Consider the following 19941-nt stretch of genomic DNA (forward strand, 5'->3'; position numbering starts at 1 on the left):
CTTTCGTCAGCGTAATATGAAACGTGACAGTGCGGCGTGACGCGCTCGGCTGGCCGTGCGAGCAGCGAGCCGTGCCAGCATAGCTGCGGGATGAGCATGGGCTATTTTGCGGCACACGCACGCGGCACTGCGTGTTGAGGTCTATTCTGACAAAATATTTTCGATTAAACGACTTCACGATTCTCAAACTCCCTCGCATATTCCAACATCCTCGGCAGGAAAAACGTGTAAAGCCGATTATATCGAGATCATTGGGCCGAGTAGGGCTTCTGTTTTAACCTACATTTGTTATCCGTTAAGCTTACAACGTCGTTTTGCACGGTACAGATTTTTCTGGAACGACTTTTTCCAACTTTTATAAAATAACGGGAATTAAGCTTTACAAGTATTACAAAAGAATTTTCCACGTGTCTACACAAGTTAGTTCAAAACAACGTCAGCAATTTCGTTATTATTATTTTTCCTTTTTATTTTACCTACTTCCTAACCTTCTACTAAAATAGTAATACATGGATGGGTATATTATCTCATTTAGTAAGCGATTTACTTAAAGTTGAGAATAATAGATACCTAACTGAATCATATAATAAATTAGTAGAAATTTCCCTTTTACATTTAAACAAACTTAATCATAACTGTATTTATTAAACCGGTGGGTGTAGGGCGGGTGGCGTCTGGTAATTCCAACTAGAGCAGAATAATGAAATACGTTTTCCAAGAAACATTTCCATATTGTGAATATGTAGATTAAAAGTATGGTTCCAGGGAATATCAGCGTACAATTTTAACTTATTGCATTCATTGGATGATTACAAAATGAATTCGCATTTAAATGGTTGATGTCAATTTCACCATAATTCATTGAGACATCGCAATGTTTTTTGTGCAGTGACTGCCCCATGGGAACGTCCAAGCATTACTTGGCTGTCTAAAGAAGCATTTGAACGTCATCCAATGCATGAAATTGCAATGAGTCATAGTGCGACTAAATGATAGATAGGGCAACGGATATTTATGGACCGTGGTGACACCGTCACCCAGAATTGCATTTGCAACACGTATGTATTAATAGCCCGACCGATGGCCAGCAAGTGCCAAAACGATGCGATGCGCATGTCTTTTTTATAACATTCTCCTATCATGAGTGTTTCAACAAAATACAGCAACTCAAAGAATCGAGATGTCAATCTTCACTTTCGTGCCTTTGATTGTATGAATACATTCATAATCACAACAGAAGCAATTAATTAATCTCTTACTGTTGAATAAATAAATATTCCATCGATGTAGGATAATAAAAACAACGGCTCGATAATTTTGCTCTTGTTATGTTGTGGAATATCAAGCATGTCCTGCTCGCGCAATTATTATAAGTTTCATTTATCAAAGAATTGAAGCTTCTAATAAAATGTTTCTAGCTCGAAAACAAAACCACTGCCGCTTATTATCAAACTTTGCGGATTAGCTACCTCCTACAAGCTTTTGATGTGTACTATTCGTGCCAGCATAAATAGTAGCTCGTAGACAGAGTCTGCCCATGCTGTAGTGTTGTGTCCGCGTGCACCCACAATGTCGCAGGCGCCGGCAACACCGACCGTGGGAAGCTGCGCGACTCATAACAAGAGTGTGTTTGTACAAATTGCACGAGTACACTCACGGTGACACAGCGTGACACTTCACCTTAAGGTTCGGACAAACCAACGCGTGCAGCGATGGCGATGGCGATGGCGACCACTGCGCGTGCAAAAGTTGTTTCACACTGCCGCGACCGCGATGGCGATCACTGCGCGTGCAGGTTGTCACTGTCACCACAACTGTCACGCATATTGTCAATCACGCCTATTCGGCAAAATGGAAACTGAATTAAATGATTTGTTTTGAGCTTTTGATGCAATTGAGACAATGGAAACACTTTTTCACTCAAGTTTATTCAGGCGGCCATATATTATATAATGAGACAGGATTACATGCGGTATAGGTAGTAGGTACCTATTGGTTACTCATAACCAAGCTATATTTCTGGCTTCGTTTGTAGTCCCTAGAGCCCTAACAATACCTTTTAATTAGATTTAAAGAAAGGTTTGATAGGAAGGAGGACTGCACTAAGGCTTTCTTGGCCTCAGTGGGGGAAATGAAACACAACGCGGACGGTTGATATCTGGTTTATTACTGTTATGCTATTGCTATAGGTATACAAGATTTACATAATGTACACAATTCAATGTGTCCAGTCCAATGTGCCGTCGGTGTAGAGTGCCTACGGTGCACGTTCGTTCAGGGTTCATGGGCCAGTCGGCTAGCATGTTGTAGGCATTGGTTGTAGGTCGCGGTCGATGCTGACGTGCTCGTACAGTATCCTTGTGGGCAAGTAAGATTATAACCAATTCATCTTTTTCCTTGAGGGAAAAAATTTGACCATTGTCGTTCTTATCGTTAAATCGCACAAAACTACACAGAACTCAACACAACATCTATCAATATCAATTTTCATTTTCATTTTTGGTGCAACAGTCATCTTGACATTTACTTTTTTTAAGGCAAAGGAAATTACATTATGCACCCAAACCACAGAGTACATAATAGTCCAAATATCTTTTTTGTCTTTAATAATAACCCAAAAATACAAAAAGACATCAGTTTTGATCAACTAGGTATTTTTATTGGCACTAAATTAATGACTGATCCGTTTGATGACATTAATTAGGTTTTTATTTATGGCATACTTAGAATTGCTCTAGGGCCTTTGAGAAAGCTGCAGACATGTAGGTACTTCTCAATTATTTTGTTCTGCAGATAATATCCCAATTTTATTAATGAAGTTGAAGAAGCAGGTTTTCGAGAAAACTAGAATAATTTGTTTATTATATAAAAATAAATTCTGATATTGATACTTTATTCTAAAACCTTTTTTATCATTCAAGTAGGTCAGACTAGTGGTATGTTACGAATAATTTATTCATTTTTAATTGTGTAAAAACTTTTTAACAGATCCTACTTACTATTTATTACATCGATTTAAAAAAACAGAAACGTCACAGTGACAAATGTCGCGATGATCGCTGATCGCTGCGTGCAGACGCTGCATAGATCGCCGCGACCAATGACAGGACGCGTTGATGTGAACACATCGCTACAAATTCATACGCGCTGTCTGGTCGCCATCGCCATCGTCATCGTGCACGCCGGCTGCACGCGTTGGTCTGGTCTTACCTTTACAGCTATGAGAATGTTTGTACCTGACTTACTGTACCGAACGTTTCTGGGATAACTGACCTCTGATTGCCATCCGAATTTCTTGACGCAAGTTCTTCTATTTCAAGTCTCATGAATAGATGCGGAAACATCTAGTCTAACTGATCACGTTATGGGCTAATTATACTTGTTTACTACTTTCAAAGTTCAAAGTATGAATAACCCCGAAGAAACGAAATAGATTCGCAACCAAAATAGACAACGAGTACTGAGGTAACGAGTCGAAATAGAACCCCGCCTCCGAAGTCCGAACCAAAACCAGCGAAGTTAATTTTGGAACGGTTCCCGCAGGGACGTTTTCATCTCGTGATTCACCTGCTGAAAACTCGATTGTTCGCATTTTACGTCAATCGGTTGCGTGGTGTTTACGAGCGGGCACGGTGCGGGAGCGTCAGCTGACAGCCAGGAATAGCCCTGACATCGCGGCCACGCTATGCCGCTTGCGCCCGCGCACTCACAAATAGCGCGCTATAATTAGACGTCGGTGAAATCGTGGGTTTGTTATTTTTCTTTATCGTCTCCGTTACGCGATAATTGGGTTAGCGGCTGCATGTGGGCCCGCCGGGCGTCGGCGTGTCTCGGCCAGTCGCAGCGCGTGCGCAGGCCGTTGTCCTGCCGCCTGGTGCACGACTCCTTGCCATGTGCTGGCGCCTGGGAACCTCCAATCACCCAAGTGGCTGCGGTATTCCCAGTAATTTTGGTCGCATTTCAACCACTTTTGCTGATCAACCTTCCTTAGGCATAAATTAGCGATGACAAGACTCTTGCACGAATTCACATTTTGAAGGTTGGGATATCCCAAATAGGACGCTTCTAACTTGCATCATAAAATTATGAGATATTTCATGTAGGTAATTCCATATTACTCCACATTGACTTTATCACGTTTAAGTGCATGTGTTGAAGTTACACAAGATTTACTAAGATAAACAAGTTTTAAATGATTCTTCTTGCAAGAATCATTTAAAACTTGTTTATTATTGGGAAGATTGAGTATACCTACTTATTACTAGTCCTGTAGCGCAGGACTAGTAATAAGTAGGTATACTCAATCTTCCCAAAAAAGAAAATTGGATAAAATTAATTCCCAACATCACCATATTAATATATTTTAAAGTTAATTTAATTACCGATATGTGGACCTGAACCTTATTTCGAATGCAATTGGCAAATTATGTAAATCCACTTCACTTCCTGAACCGCTCCAAGTCAAACGAATGCGATTGACTGGTTCGTTAAGGTGAGATGTTTATTGTAATTCGTTCAAAGTGTCATATATCGTCCGTGTTTTAGTGGTGTTAACTGTTGGGCAATAAATGTTGGTCAGCGTTATATTGCCTTGCCTTGATCTTGTCAAGGGCCGCCCACTCGCGAAGCCTACACTCCGCGCGGTTACTGTAAACCACCGGTTAACACAGTGTGCCAATTAGTCCCTCATAAATACATAATCAGTGCACCTGACACAAACAAATACATTTACAACAAGTAGGAGTATAGACAGTAGACACAGTGTGGCGCTTGGAATTTAAAGTATGTTTTAATTTAAAATAGAAAACTAAATAGTAAACAACTTTACGAAATGTTCATTTAGCTCAAATATTGCCAACTTGTTTTCTATTTCAAACGACTTGCTATGATTTAAAAAAATCTTTGGTTGGTTATTATGGTAACTTTTTGAAGTAGGTAACTCGTAGGTAGATACATACAATATGTAGATTTCAATTAGGCTGTAGCTTTACTTCGATGAATATAAGACGAAAAATATTTTTATTTCTTCTTCTGATTTTATGTTGTAATGAGTTGAAAGGTCAAAAGTCCTTTATTAGCCTATAATAATATTTACCTACTTATATAATTTTATAGAGCTACCTACGTCGAATTTAATCGCCAAACCATGTAAATTATGTAGCTTTTGAATTAAAAAGGATAGAGCCGAATTTTTTTTCGGAAACTTTCTTTTATAAAATTAAAATTCGAACTCAAATAAAACTGTAACTCAAACAAAATCAATCAACCATTAATACATTTTACCTACATTGTATTGTACAAGAATACTGAACAGAATGTGTCTAACATTTACAACTTTATTGGGTGAGGTCAAGAATACCATGTATTATATTTTTAAGAAAAGTTTTTTTCGAGAGTCCAGCCAATCTTATAAAATATCACCAGTATCATCATAATACTAATAACAATGCTCACAAACATTTAGTACGCGTATAATATAAATAATATCTTACTACTTTGAAGCATGGCTATTAATAAGTGGTCATAAATAAAACTGGTACAACAATAATAAGCAAAGCGCATCATCAAAGTGCATAAAAAGCAAACGTTGTTATGAACGAATGCCGGCCGGCCGGCACGCGCTCGCTTTTGTTGAATGGAACGAAGCGATGCACGGAGGCTTCGCGGGCGGGGGGCGGCGGGCGGCCGGGGGGGGCGGCGCGGGCGGTGGGCGGCGCCGGGCGGTGACGTCAGCCTCGGGGGGGCAGCTCGCCGTGCGATTGGCAGAGCTGCGCGCGCCGCTACCGAATATGGGACCGCGACTCCATTGATAAAACTGCGGCGCGGGGTCGCGCGGCGCCAGTCCCCAACGCACCGGCCGCGCGAGAGGCCGTCTTCACGCTGGCGTTGTTCGTGATACCGATCGGCCTTTGGGCCGAGGAGCAGGTGGTGCCGGACGGGATGGGCACGGACGCCGAGCCCCCGGTCGGGCCGCACCTGCTGTCGCTCTCCGACGTCGGCACCCTCGGCTTCGACTGCTCGCTGAAGCCGGCGCCGGCGCCCGCCACGGGCGGCATGCCGAGCGACCTCAACACGCCCGTCACCACCTCGGACCTTCCCGCCTTCTTCCCGAGTCTGCTCGAGCCACCACCTATCTCAGGTGCGAACCGCTCCGGCCACGGCCTCCCCGTCTCTACGCACGACGGGACCTGTAGGCGGGACTCGCCCCCGCCGGCTCTCGACCGATAACGTTGTAAATAAACAATGCGATTTTTTTCACAAATCGCGTGTCCGTGCTCTTTAGGGTTCATAGTGCTACGATTTATAGGAAATCATTTTCGGAAGTCGAGAAGTTTCAATTCAGGAAAAAGAAGTTGCCTATTAAGTTTCAGTGCTCGTTTCAAAGTGAAAAGGAAAGTTCAGCGCCCCGTGTCATATGGTCGGATCGATACGGGAGCTGAATAGAGCATTCATTGTGAATTTGCCGTCTCTACATTGCAACTTCCAACTTAAATGTTACACGGATGCTGCTATGTGCTAAGTGCGGGTTTTGTGATACGTTCATTCATAGTTCCTGACGGGTAAATATTTTAAAAAGTATTAGATAATATTGTTTCCGTTTTAAAAACATTTAAAATGTTGCAGAGATTGAAGAAGTTGACTTTAAGACTATTTTACAAAATAAAATGCAAAAGCTCAAAACTTTTAATTCTAATTTATCTCATTGTAAAGTTTAATGGTAATATTTTTTTCATTACAATACTTTATTATTGTTTTATATTTAGAAATTTAATGCTAATTGAATTTAGCAAAACCTAAATAATTTAATTTCTTACTTTTTATGATCTAAGAAGATCATTTAATCTTCCTAATCAGAACAATGAACATTAATAATTAAATACAACAAATAGTAACGCATCATGAAAGCACCCGAAAAACTTAAATAAGTAGGTTCAAAATCTCAAAATATTGAGTTTCCATTTAAAACAATCTGCGCTCTTACCGAATCGCTAATTAATTTAGCAAAAAAGCAAAGACAGGAAGCGATAAAATAAAAATCAGTTTTATAGAGTTAAGTGCGTATTGAGTGTGATTGAAACAGTAGGTGACGGCCGACGACTGGTGGCCGTCCAGATACAGCGATAGCCTATCGGCTTCCTGCGAGCTATCAGCCTTCCGCCCGCGACTCTACATCACGCTTCATTCATAACAACACTGAAAACGTATGCTTAATAATAACAATGCTTTTTGTAGCAATAGAGCAAACGTTTTTGTACCCAAACACATGTAATGTTAAATTTAACGGATCGCGTTACGAACATACTTTTTATATTTAACTGTCAAGATTTAACAAACAAGGAAGGACCATATTATTTCTGTAATTAATAACGTTACTAACTCTGAAAAGCATATAAAATACTTGATTTAACTACCTGAATTTACCATTTCATTGAAATTCAGTAGGTAACGACTAATTCTCATTTGAGCATTATAAGTAATTTTGATAAGCAGTTTAAAAATGTATTGCAATTAAAGCACTCGTTTCTACATTTGCTTTGGCAACAAATATAAAACGGTATCGAATACAAGAGCACTTAGAAAATAATTGCTTGCAATTAAAGCTATCGTTATTGTAACTTTGATAAGCAAAAACCATAGCCACATGCGTTAAATATAAATAATACTAACAATGTTATATCATTGTTACAGGTACTTTACCTGGCGATGAGTTATCACTTGTGTGCTCGCCGCGGCGCCACAAGCACGAGGCGTCGCTGTCGCCGGGCGCGCGCGCCGAGGACGCCAGCAACGCGTCCAGCGCCAGCGCCTCGCTGTACGGGCCGCCCGCCGGCGCCAAGCGCGCGCCCTCGCCGCCGCTGCAGTGGCTGCTGCCGCCCGGGCCCGGCCCCGGCAGCGTCGACAAGTACTTCCAGCAGGAGTACGAGGAGCGCGTCGACCTCATGCCGCCCGACTGCCAGCCCGCCTACTGCCAGCCGCAGGCCTGCCCGCCGCCGCAGCACTGCGAGTACCGCCCGCCGCCGCCGCAGCCGCAGCCGCAGCCGCAGCACTCCTGGGACCAGGAGTACGTGGCGCCGCCGCAGCCCACGCCGGGGCCCTCGGGCATGCCCAAGCGCGAGCCCTACCCGAGCCCCGTCGGCGACCGGCCCGTGCAGCTCGCGGAGTACAACCCGTCCACGAGCAAGGGCCACGAGATCCTCTCGCAGGTGTACCAGCAGAGCACGCAGCCGCTGAGGCTCGTCGCCGTCAAACCGAGGAAGTACCCCAATCGGCCCAGCAAGACCCCCGTCCACGAGAGGCCGTACGCTTGCCCCGTCGACGGCTGCGACCGCCGCTTCTCCCGATCGGACGAACTGACGAGGCACATTCGCATCCACACGGGCCAGAAGCCGTTCCAGTGCCGCATCTGCATGCGCTCATTCAGCAGATCGGACCACCTGACGACCCACGTGCGGACGCATACGGGTGAAAAACCGTTCGCGTGTGATATTTGCGGGCGGAAGTTCGCGAGGTCGGACGAGAAGAAGCGGCACGCGAAGGTGCACCTGAAGCAGCGGCTGAAGCGCGAGCGCGGCGGCGGGCCGCACCACCACGACCCGCACTCGCACGGCTCGCTCTAGCCCTTCGCGCCCGCGACCGCGACCGCGCCCGCGCCCTCGCCCTCGCCCTCGCCCTCGCCCTCGCCCGGGTCCGATTCCTCGCGTTCTAGCGGCTCGCCCGCGTCGCCCTGGACACCCGCGTCCGAAGAACAATGAACTTTTATATTTTCACGTTGAAGTTATAAAATAATTTCATCGCTTAGGTGTAAAAAATTGTCTTTAACGAAGCTTTATTAACTCTACATTTGTAAATTCACTGAAATTTATATAATATATATCTTTTTATACGTATTTGTAATTACCGTGATGGGAGATGAGCTCGATGTATTTATTTAGATAGGTAGACTAATTGATTGAACTCGACTGGGAACAAGCGTAGATGCGAACCGATATGGCCTAAGTGTCCAGTGAACGCGTCGGGATCCGCGTCAGTGCGCGCAGGCGCAGGCGTTGTTTTTGCGTCGCTGTCGTTCTCGACGTAGTGTTAACACATATCTTTCTATCTGGCGGTAGTTCTGTAGCTAAGCTTAAATATTTCTTGCATTAATGTTGGTGTATGCCCGATACGTTCAAGTTTGATGAGTGTGCATTGAAGTGATCGTAGGAAGTGATACAATGAGCCTATGGATGGTGTGCGAGGAGACCTTTACCGCATATCATAAGTAGATCTAACGCTGTTTCTCTACGTTTAGTTATATCTACATATGATTAAAATTAAATTGTGTAATGGTAAAAGTTTCTTCAGCAGAGACCACTCTAACTATTGTAGTTATATTAATATTCTTATACTTTACAAAACTAACGTGAAACTGTGCCATTAATTTAACTTTACAACGTGCCACTGCAATTTTTATTTATATACTTATACTAAGTGTAACACGACTGCTAAATAAGTGATAACTATATTATTTTGTTTTATATTTCTAGTCGAAGATGATATGAACGTGAGAATGTCGACTATTGTTTGTTTTATAATTATGTACCTTTATAATATTTACGTGAAATCTCTATTTATTTAAAATTATTTTTCGACAGTACTGTCACGGTCTTCTCTTGCTCAAACGATTTTAATTTAACAAAATTTGCTCAATTCTGCTTGTTTAGACGAGTTGTATTGTAATGGATCTGTAGTCCCCTGTCCTTCGGCTGCCTCACAATAATGTGTTATTACTTGCATCGCACTCGTTACTTTGATCTTTCACTATTGCGTTTCCCCAGTGGCATATATTTTTATAATGTGCGTATTATAATAGACTAATCTAGTAAATAGTGTATGGCGGTAAATTATGATCTCTTAATCATTATTAATTATTTCAAGTACCTATAGAGAGGGCCCCTAATTTATAATACTCATAAGTTTTTGTATAGGTATAATTGTATTACGCGTAAGATTCGTTTCTAAAATGTTAGGATTCAGTTACTGTGATGATGTCTGTGTTGACTGCTGAGATGACTGGTACGATAGTTATTAGCGGGCGCCTTGCGCGGCGGCTGACAACGATAACAGGGATCCAGACTTTAGATGACTGGCGGGCCGCGGCCGCGACCGCACCGTATTTACTATTTTACACACAGCACGCCGTGGAGGGAGCCCTTATGATGCCAGTAAAGTAAATTCACATTGTTGTAGCTACCAACCTAATGTAATATAATTAGCTATGATTTAATTTTTCGTCATTAGTACAAAATTCAGCACAAATAGAAGTTCTTTTTAAATACATAATTATAGACGTGTTATTAAAATGTCTTCAACTTATGATACCTATACTATTGTAAATCACTTATTTCGTGTGAATCACTTGTTACTCATTGTTTACTTTAGAATAAGTGTAATGTTTCATGAAAAGAAATTAGCGCAACCGCAACAAGTGAAGTAAAATTTTGGTATTAAAATGTAACCTGTCACCGACTACAGTGATTAGAACACTACAGGGTGGGCCTTTCAAAATTTTCGGTCGTTATGAATTTAGGATATCTGACAATAATATTACTAACTCTTGCGCCTCCAATCGTCACCGGAGCCCGGAGCCCGGAGCCCCCCAGACCGCGCATCACACGAGGTGGACGAGTTATAATGTTTTACTGTTATGACGAGACGAGGTCTCCGGTAGACAAGGCTAGCGTAGATAGATTTTAAATAAAAGAGTAATCATGTTAGTCAAACGAGTGACAATTGTAACGGAAAAGACTAAATTCTTACACACTTTACGTAATGTTGCAACGCGTTAACGTTATTGATGTTGGCGTTTGTGTAGTAGGCTACGAGTTGCGCCGAGCCGCGGTTGGAGAGACTTTACATTGTTGACTTCTGTTACAACCCTCGGTGATACGCATCACTATTTCAATTTGATTCCTAGAACTTAGAAAATTTTCAAACGTAAACGATGAACTATTGTGGTGTTCACGAGATACCTAGTGAATGGGTACGAAATCTTTACGAATTTTGTGTAAGTATGGTTATTAATTTAAGCTCTTATGTATTTCACCAGAGTGAAAGATGTTGTTGATGTTCTAAAATATAAATAGTCTTAAGTACGTAGGTATTGTTAAATCTCACTAATTTTTACTAAATTCTATTTAATATATTTGTAAATACACTCTGACTAAATTTGGATTTAATGTGTATATAAGAGAAAATAAATTTTTATTTAATATGAAACCACCTAAGGTGCGAAAATACAAATTGTTGAAAACTTGAACTTTGTGGTTTACTTTTACATAACCTGTTCCTACGAAACCTTGTAGCTGAGTAAGTAAAGGTAACAAGACTTCTCAATTCGAATTTAAATCAAGCTACCTATTTAAATCACTATCTTCAGAAATTTTATCATCAATAATAATAGTTTTACAAAATCTGAAAGATCACAAAAAGTGAAAAGAAAGATTTTTTGCCCTGAATTTACTTTCCTCATAAGTAATTATATGAAAAATATTTTTATTGCGATTTAAAGTACGCAAAATAGTATCCTGAACCTACATTAATAACAGATCTCAAAGTTAAAGAAAGAGGTATCTCAACCTCTGTGAATTTCTACTTGATATAATGTAAACTCACAGATTTTATAAAAATATACAATTTATAAGACTTTTAGATAACTAAAAACAAGTGTTAGTAGTAAAAATATTTGGGAACTGTTATTTACTTAAAACCCAGAAACACTTGGCAACTGCTTGCCACTATCAGTTAAAATTAGACGGACAAATGAATATTGGCACACGACATTCACATATTCTTACACAGAAAAATATTCCATGCAACAGTCAAGATTATTGTTTGTCTCCCCATATTTCAGAAATAGTAGAGTTAACTCTATTATAATTACTGACATTTAAGTTTTTCAGTACAAATTAAATCCATTGAACTGACACATGAACGCAAGTTCTGTTTAGTGCAAGCAAACAGACAAATGTATATGTACCTACAAGGATGAAGGAAATAAATGTTATCTAGTTTTATGTACTAAAGTAATTACCTATTATAATAAGCTAAAAGATGCATTTTTATCGCAAAAAATAAGTTGTAAATAAATGTAAAATCTGTTTTTCTACACTTTGTATTTGGAACTAGACCAAAGGGTCAATTATGCTGTAAATAAGATACCTATATGTAACTGAAATAATTTAAGATTAATACTACCTAAACTTCATGTTGTCCTGTGTAAAAAGATTAAATAACTTATAAACTTAACCTTTTTATCAATGTGTGAAATATTTCACGCTATTAGAATTAAATAAAAAAAATATAATGCAATATAAAGCATTAGTAAATGATTAAATCTTAGTCTCGACTTGAATTTAAGATCAATTAAACTAAGTTCAAGGTTGATTAACCATAGTCTCTCCGTAAATATTTTCATTACAAAACGTGTAGCGCCATCTGTCGTGAATGTTATAAGTCTTCGCGAAAACAGGCTCTACAAATTACTCAACCCAACTCTACGCTCACGTTCGTATGTTGTGAGCAAAAGCCACTAGGTGGCGCTATTTTGCTAATTTTTTTTGTCCCGAAGCAGTGGTAGGGTTAATATTGGGACGTGTAAAAGTGCTTTTTAAAAGCCTATTTGCAAAAATAAATGAGTTTTATGAGTTTTTTTACTTTTTTATGTTTTACATTTACATCTCGGCCTCGCACGTTTTATAATGGTCCATTAATAAATTGTGATTACAAAAACCAAAGCAAATGTCGACCTTATTTCATGGAAAGGACTAATTTAATTGAAAAATTAAAAAAATATTTAACAAAAAACCTTTTAATAATGTAAAACGAAAAATCATATAGAGATAAAAGGAAAATTCTCACTCCGATATTTCTAGAGAATAATATGCAGTTATAATATTTTAATACAAGACAATTTATTAAAATATACGTAAGCTATACTTAAATACTTATAAATAAAATATTTCTACGTTGTTATATTTTTACGTTCAAAACGTATTTTTATAAAACAACTATCTTCGTTTGATATTTATGTTTTATAAATAATTAAACTCTATATCATAAAACAGTAAAGCAAGCATGAAGAAAATATGCTATTTATTTATAAAAATATGTAACAATCCGGAAACCGTAAATATACAAATAAAATTTTAAAATGTTCTTTGAAATTAAATTCAGTAGGCATTATAAAGTAGGAACATAACAAGAATACAACAATTAAATGTTATTATTATTTTAGACTTGCGTAAATGATATTAACATTTCGTTAAACCAAAGATCATTTCTTAACTTTCGATTTTTTTGCTTTTAACTTTTAATTTAATAACGCTCGAATCATCCAATATCCCGCACGTACTATCGGGGACTCTTCCGCCTGACCACTTTGTAGAAATTTTAGCGTAAGCGCATCGCTCCGGTCACGTGCTCACCCCGTCTCTAATTGGTTACGCATTTTACTATATTTTTACTACGACCAATAAGAGACAATCAGGGCTTAGGTTGCAATACGAAATACCATTGTGCTCTTTATTGTCATACGGTTAAGGTTTAAAACGAAATGTTCTTTTTCTTCAATCTTTCTTAGTTTTAGGCTGAGTTGCACCACCTAACTTTGACCGTAACTATAACGGTAACCGGTGCTTTTTGTATGGAGTTTGACAGATTTTTGACGTTTGTCAAAGTTAAATTAAGATGGTGCAACTCAGCCTTAGAATTTTAATAATAGAATTTGGTTACAAACAAACAGATATGTATTTTTTTAATATTGTATTTTTATACGAGGTCTGTCTGCTTTTTGTTTTGGCGAACTGTCGACATATTCTCTCCTTTGTTTTTTTGTGAAGTTTTGTGATCCCTAACCGATTGATTTTGTTTTGTGTTGACGTCGTGCTAGTAATTGGACTGTTTGATTGCCTTTTTATTGACCTCCGCGCGATTACTGAACCATTGCCTCTCAAAATAATTCTTAATTCTTATATTTACTTACAAACTTATCTATACATTGTTAACTGTTTAAGTATTATTTAGTTTGAAGTTTAATTGTTATTGATTTAAGACCTTGTGTAAAGACACTTAATGTGCAATAAAAAATTGAATTTGAAATAAAACTAACTTAATTTTATAATATTTATATAACCAATTACCTGGATCGTTGCTACCTAGTGCAATATTTGTATTAAATTGTAATAACGTAGATAAGTGTTTCTTTTAAACGGAAAATAAAAGTTGCTAATGTATTAAAAATAAATAGAAACCTATTATAGGTTTTTATTTACATTCAAGGATTTAAGTAAGTTATTATGTAGCCAGATCTTACAATAATTGTTTTTAAGCCACAAATATTTCTTAACTCTTTACTAATTAATTCAATAACATATTGTTTATAAATTAAACAAAACAATTGAGTTCCGAATAAATTAAATACCTATTAAATAAGTTAATTTCGAAAGTAACTGTATGATTTTGCATTTCTCGCCTTAACTAGCTAAACTAATATCATGAGATTTACACTCTTAATATCAACAATAATTATAGAAAGGGCTACTTTTTTCTCGGAAAATTGCACAGTTACCTACCTCGGAATGTGCGATAGCAATTTTGTGACCCGAGCGGGCAATCGCTAGTTCATATTTTACACGAAGCCCAATATAATATTTTGTAGCGATTCTTTATTGGGTTTCAAATTGACTAAAATGCGACGTTGCCAAACGAGAAAATGCGGCGTTGCCAAACGAGCGCTACGGATGCGGGTAACCAAAACTCAATCTTAAACGATTTACATAGAGCTTGGTTTGCTAGGGCAAACATCTACAGTGGTGCGCCGACGCTGCTTAGACCCGAAAAATGAATGAACGGGGGCGTAGCTTAATCGAGCGTGTGTGTGCAAACAATTTAGGCCCTTAAGGTGTCAAGGCGTCCGAGTCCCCGATAGTACGTCAACCAAAAAGAAAATGTTCCTCAATCGATTTTAAACCATAAATCAGAGAAATAAGATTCATAATCTATTAAGGGAACTTATCATTCTGTGGCAGGTTGACCTACTTACGGCTGTTGCTGTACCTACCATAAACAGACATAGACAAAATCTACTGGAATGATAAACTACAAAATAAATAAATAAAAAATCTGATCGTCATCAAAAAACACCTAACATATAAATAACTTGACTAATATTTTCATTTCGTTCGGGAATCAAATTACACTAAGCACCCAGCGATGTTCAGTCTTACATTTAAATCTACGCGTTTGTCACCAACACTATTTTGACTAAAACATTTTGCACGGTATTTAACACAAGTTAGTAGGCCGTTTAATTTGGCGGGCGGCGGAAGAACAAACGACCAAATGTAATGAATTGTCTACGGTTGTTACGCGATCCGTCATGGCAAAGTGCAGCGCTCATGGCGCGAACTGCAGGACTGAACCGTGAAATATAGTCGCGCCCAAAGATCGATACACGTCAACCTACATTTTGAAAGTAGGTCATGCCACAGGTAAGTTTAATTTATAATGGTTGACCTGGAGACTTCAAACACACTTAAAATTACACAATATGAACTTTAAAAAACATTTTAAGTAAAAAATTCTGCTGCTAATTTTTAACCACTATAGATCGAATTAAGTAAATATTATTCTAGAAATCGTAATCGCTAATGTCTTTCCTTGCCTTAACCTGGTTATCTTATTATCACAATCTATGATTGGAAAGCATAAATATTAAAGGCACATACTCGATTATTAATATTATTGTGCTAATCAGAAGAGAATTAAAAACGTTATGTTCAGAAAAGTTATAAGCGTAACCATCTTGTCACCATAGCACAGCTAAAAATTAACTAAAAATTTTATAGAACCGTTGAAGTCTCCTTTTTAATCAAATCGCGTCACACATCCATATTATACAGAGAGACATTATCCACAAATCTCAGATAGCACTCATAGTGTCAATCAGACTAGAGGGTGTAAAAAAGATAATAAATAATAAGGAGCGTACAGCATAGGATGTGTTAGGTAGCCTCCTCGTAGTGCTCCTCGACTTTGACTAAGTTGGGTTCGGACTCGGAGCGCCTTTTGAGTCCTTCGGAGTCGGGTGAGTTGGGGCGCTCCACGGTTTCTGGTGGCGCGGCGGCAGCGGCGGCCTTTATGTCGGGCGCGCTTCGACTGACGTCCACCTATGAAGAAATAGTAACATTTTCAGAATACCCCTCCTATAGGTCCCGACTGGACCGCAGTGGAGTTAGGTTCTCGACTCGGAGATATTGGGTTCGATTCCTAAGTGGGACTTACATAGAGTGTAAAATCACTTATTGCATTTGTTCCTCATCTGATTAGATTCTAACTAGAAGATCGCAATCTGATTTTTCGTAAGTGGAAACTGGAAAGCTTCGGAAGCACAATATTCGGAATAAACAATCGATTTAAACGAGCAATGTAGCAGGCAGACTTAGGTCATGCATTTATTCTTTATTATCTCCAACTTGACTCTAGCTAAAGCAAAGTTGTTGACAAGCTTGTGAATTGAAGTAAGTAGCAACCAAAACCAAATCTATTAATAACTGTATTTGTAGAAGAAAAAGCATAACAATAATAGCATAAAATAGAGATGTTTCCTGGGTAAAAAAGGAAGAGTTCAAATTAGTCCGTCAATTAACTTGTCAAAAAATACTCGACACGTATTTTTCACTTTTTCAAAAAATGAAGCCCGTGACATCAAAGAGTGCTTAAAAGTGTAGCACTTTGTGACGTCACGCGAACTTCATGATTACTTGTTTGAATAACAAAAAAATGTGTCCAATATTTTTGACAATATGTTTATTTGACGGATTAAGTTTTTTTAGGAAACTAGGCTTCCCAAATCCTAGCAATCTGTTGAACTGCTTACCAGTTCGGGTTCCACGTAGTCACCGCTCTCCTGCTTGACTTGCGCCGTCATCTTGTCGTTGAGGTAGCACACGCCATTGAGGTCGATGGCGCTGTTTGAGAAAATCGCGGCGGCACCCACCGACGCGTCCACTAGTGGTTCACTCTGCCCAAACAAAAATAATTATTTAGTTTTTTTGTTAAGTCGGTAAAATGACACAGACAATAGATGAAGCTTATCTTCTTTGTGGTATAGTGACAAGACCCAGAGGTCCCTAGTTCGATTCTTAGGAGAGGGCAATTTCTGCTTTCAATATATGTAAAACAAATAATAATCGAATTTTATTAGAAATAGCATCAAATTCTAGATCAAGAATAGATTTCATTGTTACAAAGTAGTCATGATCACAAATGTTTGTTACCAAAACAACATCTTCTGGTATGAGGAACTTTAGTTGAACTGGCTTTTTGATTGGAGCTGCTTCTGTGTCCGGTGTTTTGTGGGCATTGTTTATTTCTTTCGTTATTTCTTTTTGTTCTCTATAAAGATAAAATGAGTTGTGTTATAATAAGTACTCCTTAAAAAAGGGATTTTACATAATCTCAAACAGTACAAAAAAGTCTTACTTTTTAGGTGTAGTGTGGTGACTCTCATTTTTCTCTGTCTGGTGCTGTGTTATCAAATCACATGCTTTACCAAGTATCACGATGGATACAAGAACTCTTATAGTCAATAGGCACAAATATGCTATGAATATAAGGAAAATTGCTGCAAACCTGTTGATCAATAAAAACATAAAAACATAATTATTCCATAACACACAACTCTACAAATAGTGTAAATAAGGTTTACAATTGCTTATAAATTATAATAATAATAATGATAGTCACCCATCCACTTTGACAGCATGAACTAAGACTCTAGTGATGACTACTCCTAATGGCAAAGGAATGAATCCCATTCTTCTTGCCACTAGATCAGAGTGATCACTGAAGGCATACTTTTGCCGCGTCTGAGCGACGTCGTACGCCAAGCTTACGGTATACTCTCTATATACGCCGTACGGTATTTCATTAAACCTGTAAATGAAAAAGTTCAATTAAATACTACAAAATATTGTTAATTTTGAGAATCATCATAACATTTAAAAAATCTGGTAGTGAATGCAAAACACATAAAAACAATTTTATTACTGTAGTTAACACGTTGAAAACCACACAATATTAATGTCTCACCTTGAAAAATGTTATCATCAGTTTTATTACAAGTCTGAAAAACGTACATAGTTAAAAAATATAAGATAAAGTGTGTAATGTACCTTGTAATAAAAGCATGTTTCACCCAGTCTATGATGACTTCAAAAGCTAGAACAAGCACACAGTCTGGGGCTAGGATCCAGAACCGTTCTTCCCGCCACATGTACTCCTTCATAGTCTGCAGCACCACTATGAAGAGTAAGACTGACAAATGCAGCCGTTCCCTTACATCACTGCACGATACTTGGAATAAGTTGTTCTTGTCAAATTTCTTGAATACACTGCCTTTCAATTCAACAAACTGTAAATAATTAAGGTTTTTATTTATCCTATATCTATCTCATTATGAAAATAATTGAGAAGTATTGTGTAAAAAATTTTACTTACATTGTTAGACATCATGATAATCAACAGACTCTTATTATTTGAATTAAATGCCACATTCAATGTTGTTGCTTGAAACAACACCAGTAAGCTGTGAAGAACTGATTAATATTAAGAAAATTATTTATTTATAACAATGATTTTAATGATTTAATATGATGTAAAAACTTTAAGAAATATTGTGTTTAATTTAAGACTAGATTGGTTTATTTTGAGTAAATTGATAAGTTCATTGAAATTGACACTTCTACTTTATTCTAAAATACCCATAATTCAGTATTTTAAAAGGATACAGACATAAGTCATTGCAAACAACAAATGGGGTATTAAGCCCAAGTGCTCTCTTCTTCTGTCTCGAGGTTCTGTCGCTGTCCAAAAGAGAGCATCAATGGTATCCTGACCAAAAGCAGAAAACAGTCTGTCTCCAACCTCCAGCATGTTATAGAAAATATATAGCTTCATCACACTCTGACTTTTGACTAAATGATACATCATATTGGTATCAATATAGCACATGAGAATACTGCACACTAGTAGTATAAAACCTTTCAAGGCGTCACATGTCTCTGCTGGCTTTAATATGTTTTTCCGTGAGTTAGAATAAAACCTAAAAAATATTATAGAAATAATTCTTGTAGCAATTAATTCCAACAATATGTATTACAGAAGTCGAGACAGTAATGAGCTACAAAACAGAATGATTGTCCAATCAAAAACTTACCCAAAGCATTTTCTAAATAATCTGTTAAAAAATGACCAAAATGCCATCATAAATCTTAGTGGCAGAAAAGTGTAAACAAATAACAAAGAGTCAGCACATTGAAAGAAACCATATGCCATGAACTTTTCTAATTCCTGTGGGATTTTAATAAAAGAATACACTTTCTCTCGTCTAGCCGAAAACCTCTCCTCATCGTGTTCTAATAGGTAACCGCGAGTGAGCTCCACATGTAAAAAGGCGAAAAGCGATGCAGATTTTTCCCCCTCTGTAATTCAGAATTCAAATTTGGTTTATAATTTATTAAATAGGTAACTGAGCCCACAAAAAACGAAGACCTTACCCTTGCTCTTCATTTCTTTGCTTTTTGAATCAAAGTTTGACTCGGAAAAGTGCTGAACATTGGTTACAGGCTTGAACCGCAACCTTTTAGTTTGATCTTGTAGATCTTCATTCTTCATTATATAAACCAATGAGCAGTGAACTATATAATAAAGCACATGAACTTTCAATACCACGCTTGAGCTTGAGATAATTATTTTAAAGAGCAAATTTTAAAAAAGATTTCCCCGATGCTGCCGATTGCAACAAAATTGACAAACAAATTTTGACAGCTGCTAAATGTGACATCTTTTTTTTAATAAGTACACGGCTTTGGGTTTCAATCTATTTGTCAAATATTGTATGAT

General features: G+C 38.1%; 2 protein-coding genes across 2 annotated transcripts; one reads left to right on the forward strand and one right to left on the reverse strand.

Moving 5' to 3' along the window:
• The first annotated feature begins 5814 nt into the window (after positions 1-5814).
• Positions 5815-11216, forward strand: sr (zinc finger domain-containing protein striped). The gene is made up of 2 exons (XM_028302191.1): positions 5815-6139; positions 7690-11216. Exons 1-2 carry the CDS (start codon positions 5941-5943, stop codon positions 8616-8618), a joined length of 1128 nt encoding a protein of 375 aa, XP_028157992.1. The 5' UTR covers positions 5815-5940; the 3' UTR covers positions 8619-11216.
• A 4694-nt stretch (positions 11217-15910) lies between these two features.
• Positions 15911-19843, reverse strand: LOC114351122 (protein TAPT1 homolog). Its single transcript, XM_028302190.1, has 10 exons — positions 19596-19843; positions 19256-19520; positions 18828-19141; positions 18538-18635; positions 18213-18451; positions 17785-17973; positions 17521-17670; positions 17316-17433; positions 16916-17059; positions 15911-16205 (listed from the first exon to the last, which is right to left on the reverse strand). The coding sequence occupies exons 1-10, from the start codon at positions 19711-19713 to the stop codon at positions 16041-16043; spliced, it is 1800 nt and encodes a 599-aa protein (XP_028157991.1). The 5' UTR covers positions 19714-19843; the 3' UTR covers positions 15911-16040.
• Between the last annotated feature and the right edge of the window lie 98 nt (positions 19844-19941).

The sequence above is a fragment of the Ostrinia furnacalis genome, unplaced genomic scaffold (assembly GCF_004193835.3).
Source record: "Ostrinia furnacalis isolate ACB-3 unplaced genomic scaffold, ASM419383v2 OfSCF1095, whole genome shotgun sequence".
Lineage (NCBI taxonomy): Eukaryota > Metazoa > Arthropoda > Insecta > Lepidoptera > Crambidae > Ostrinia > Ostrinia furnacalis.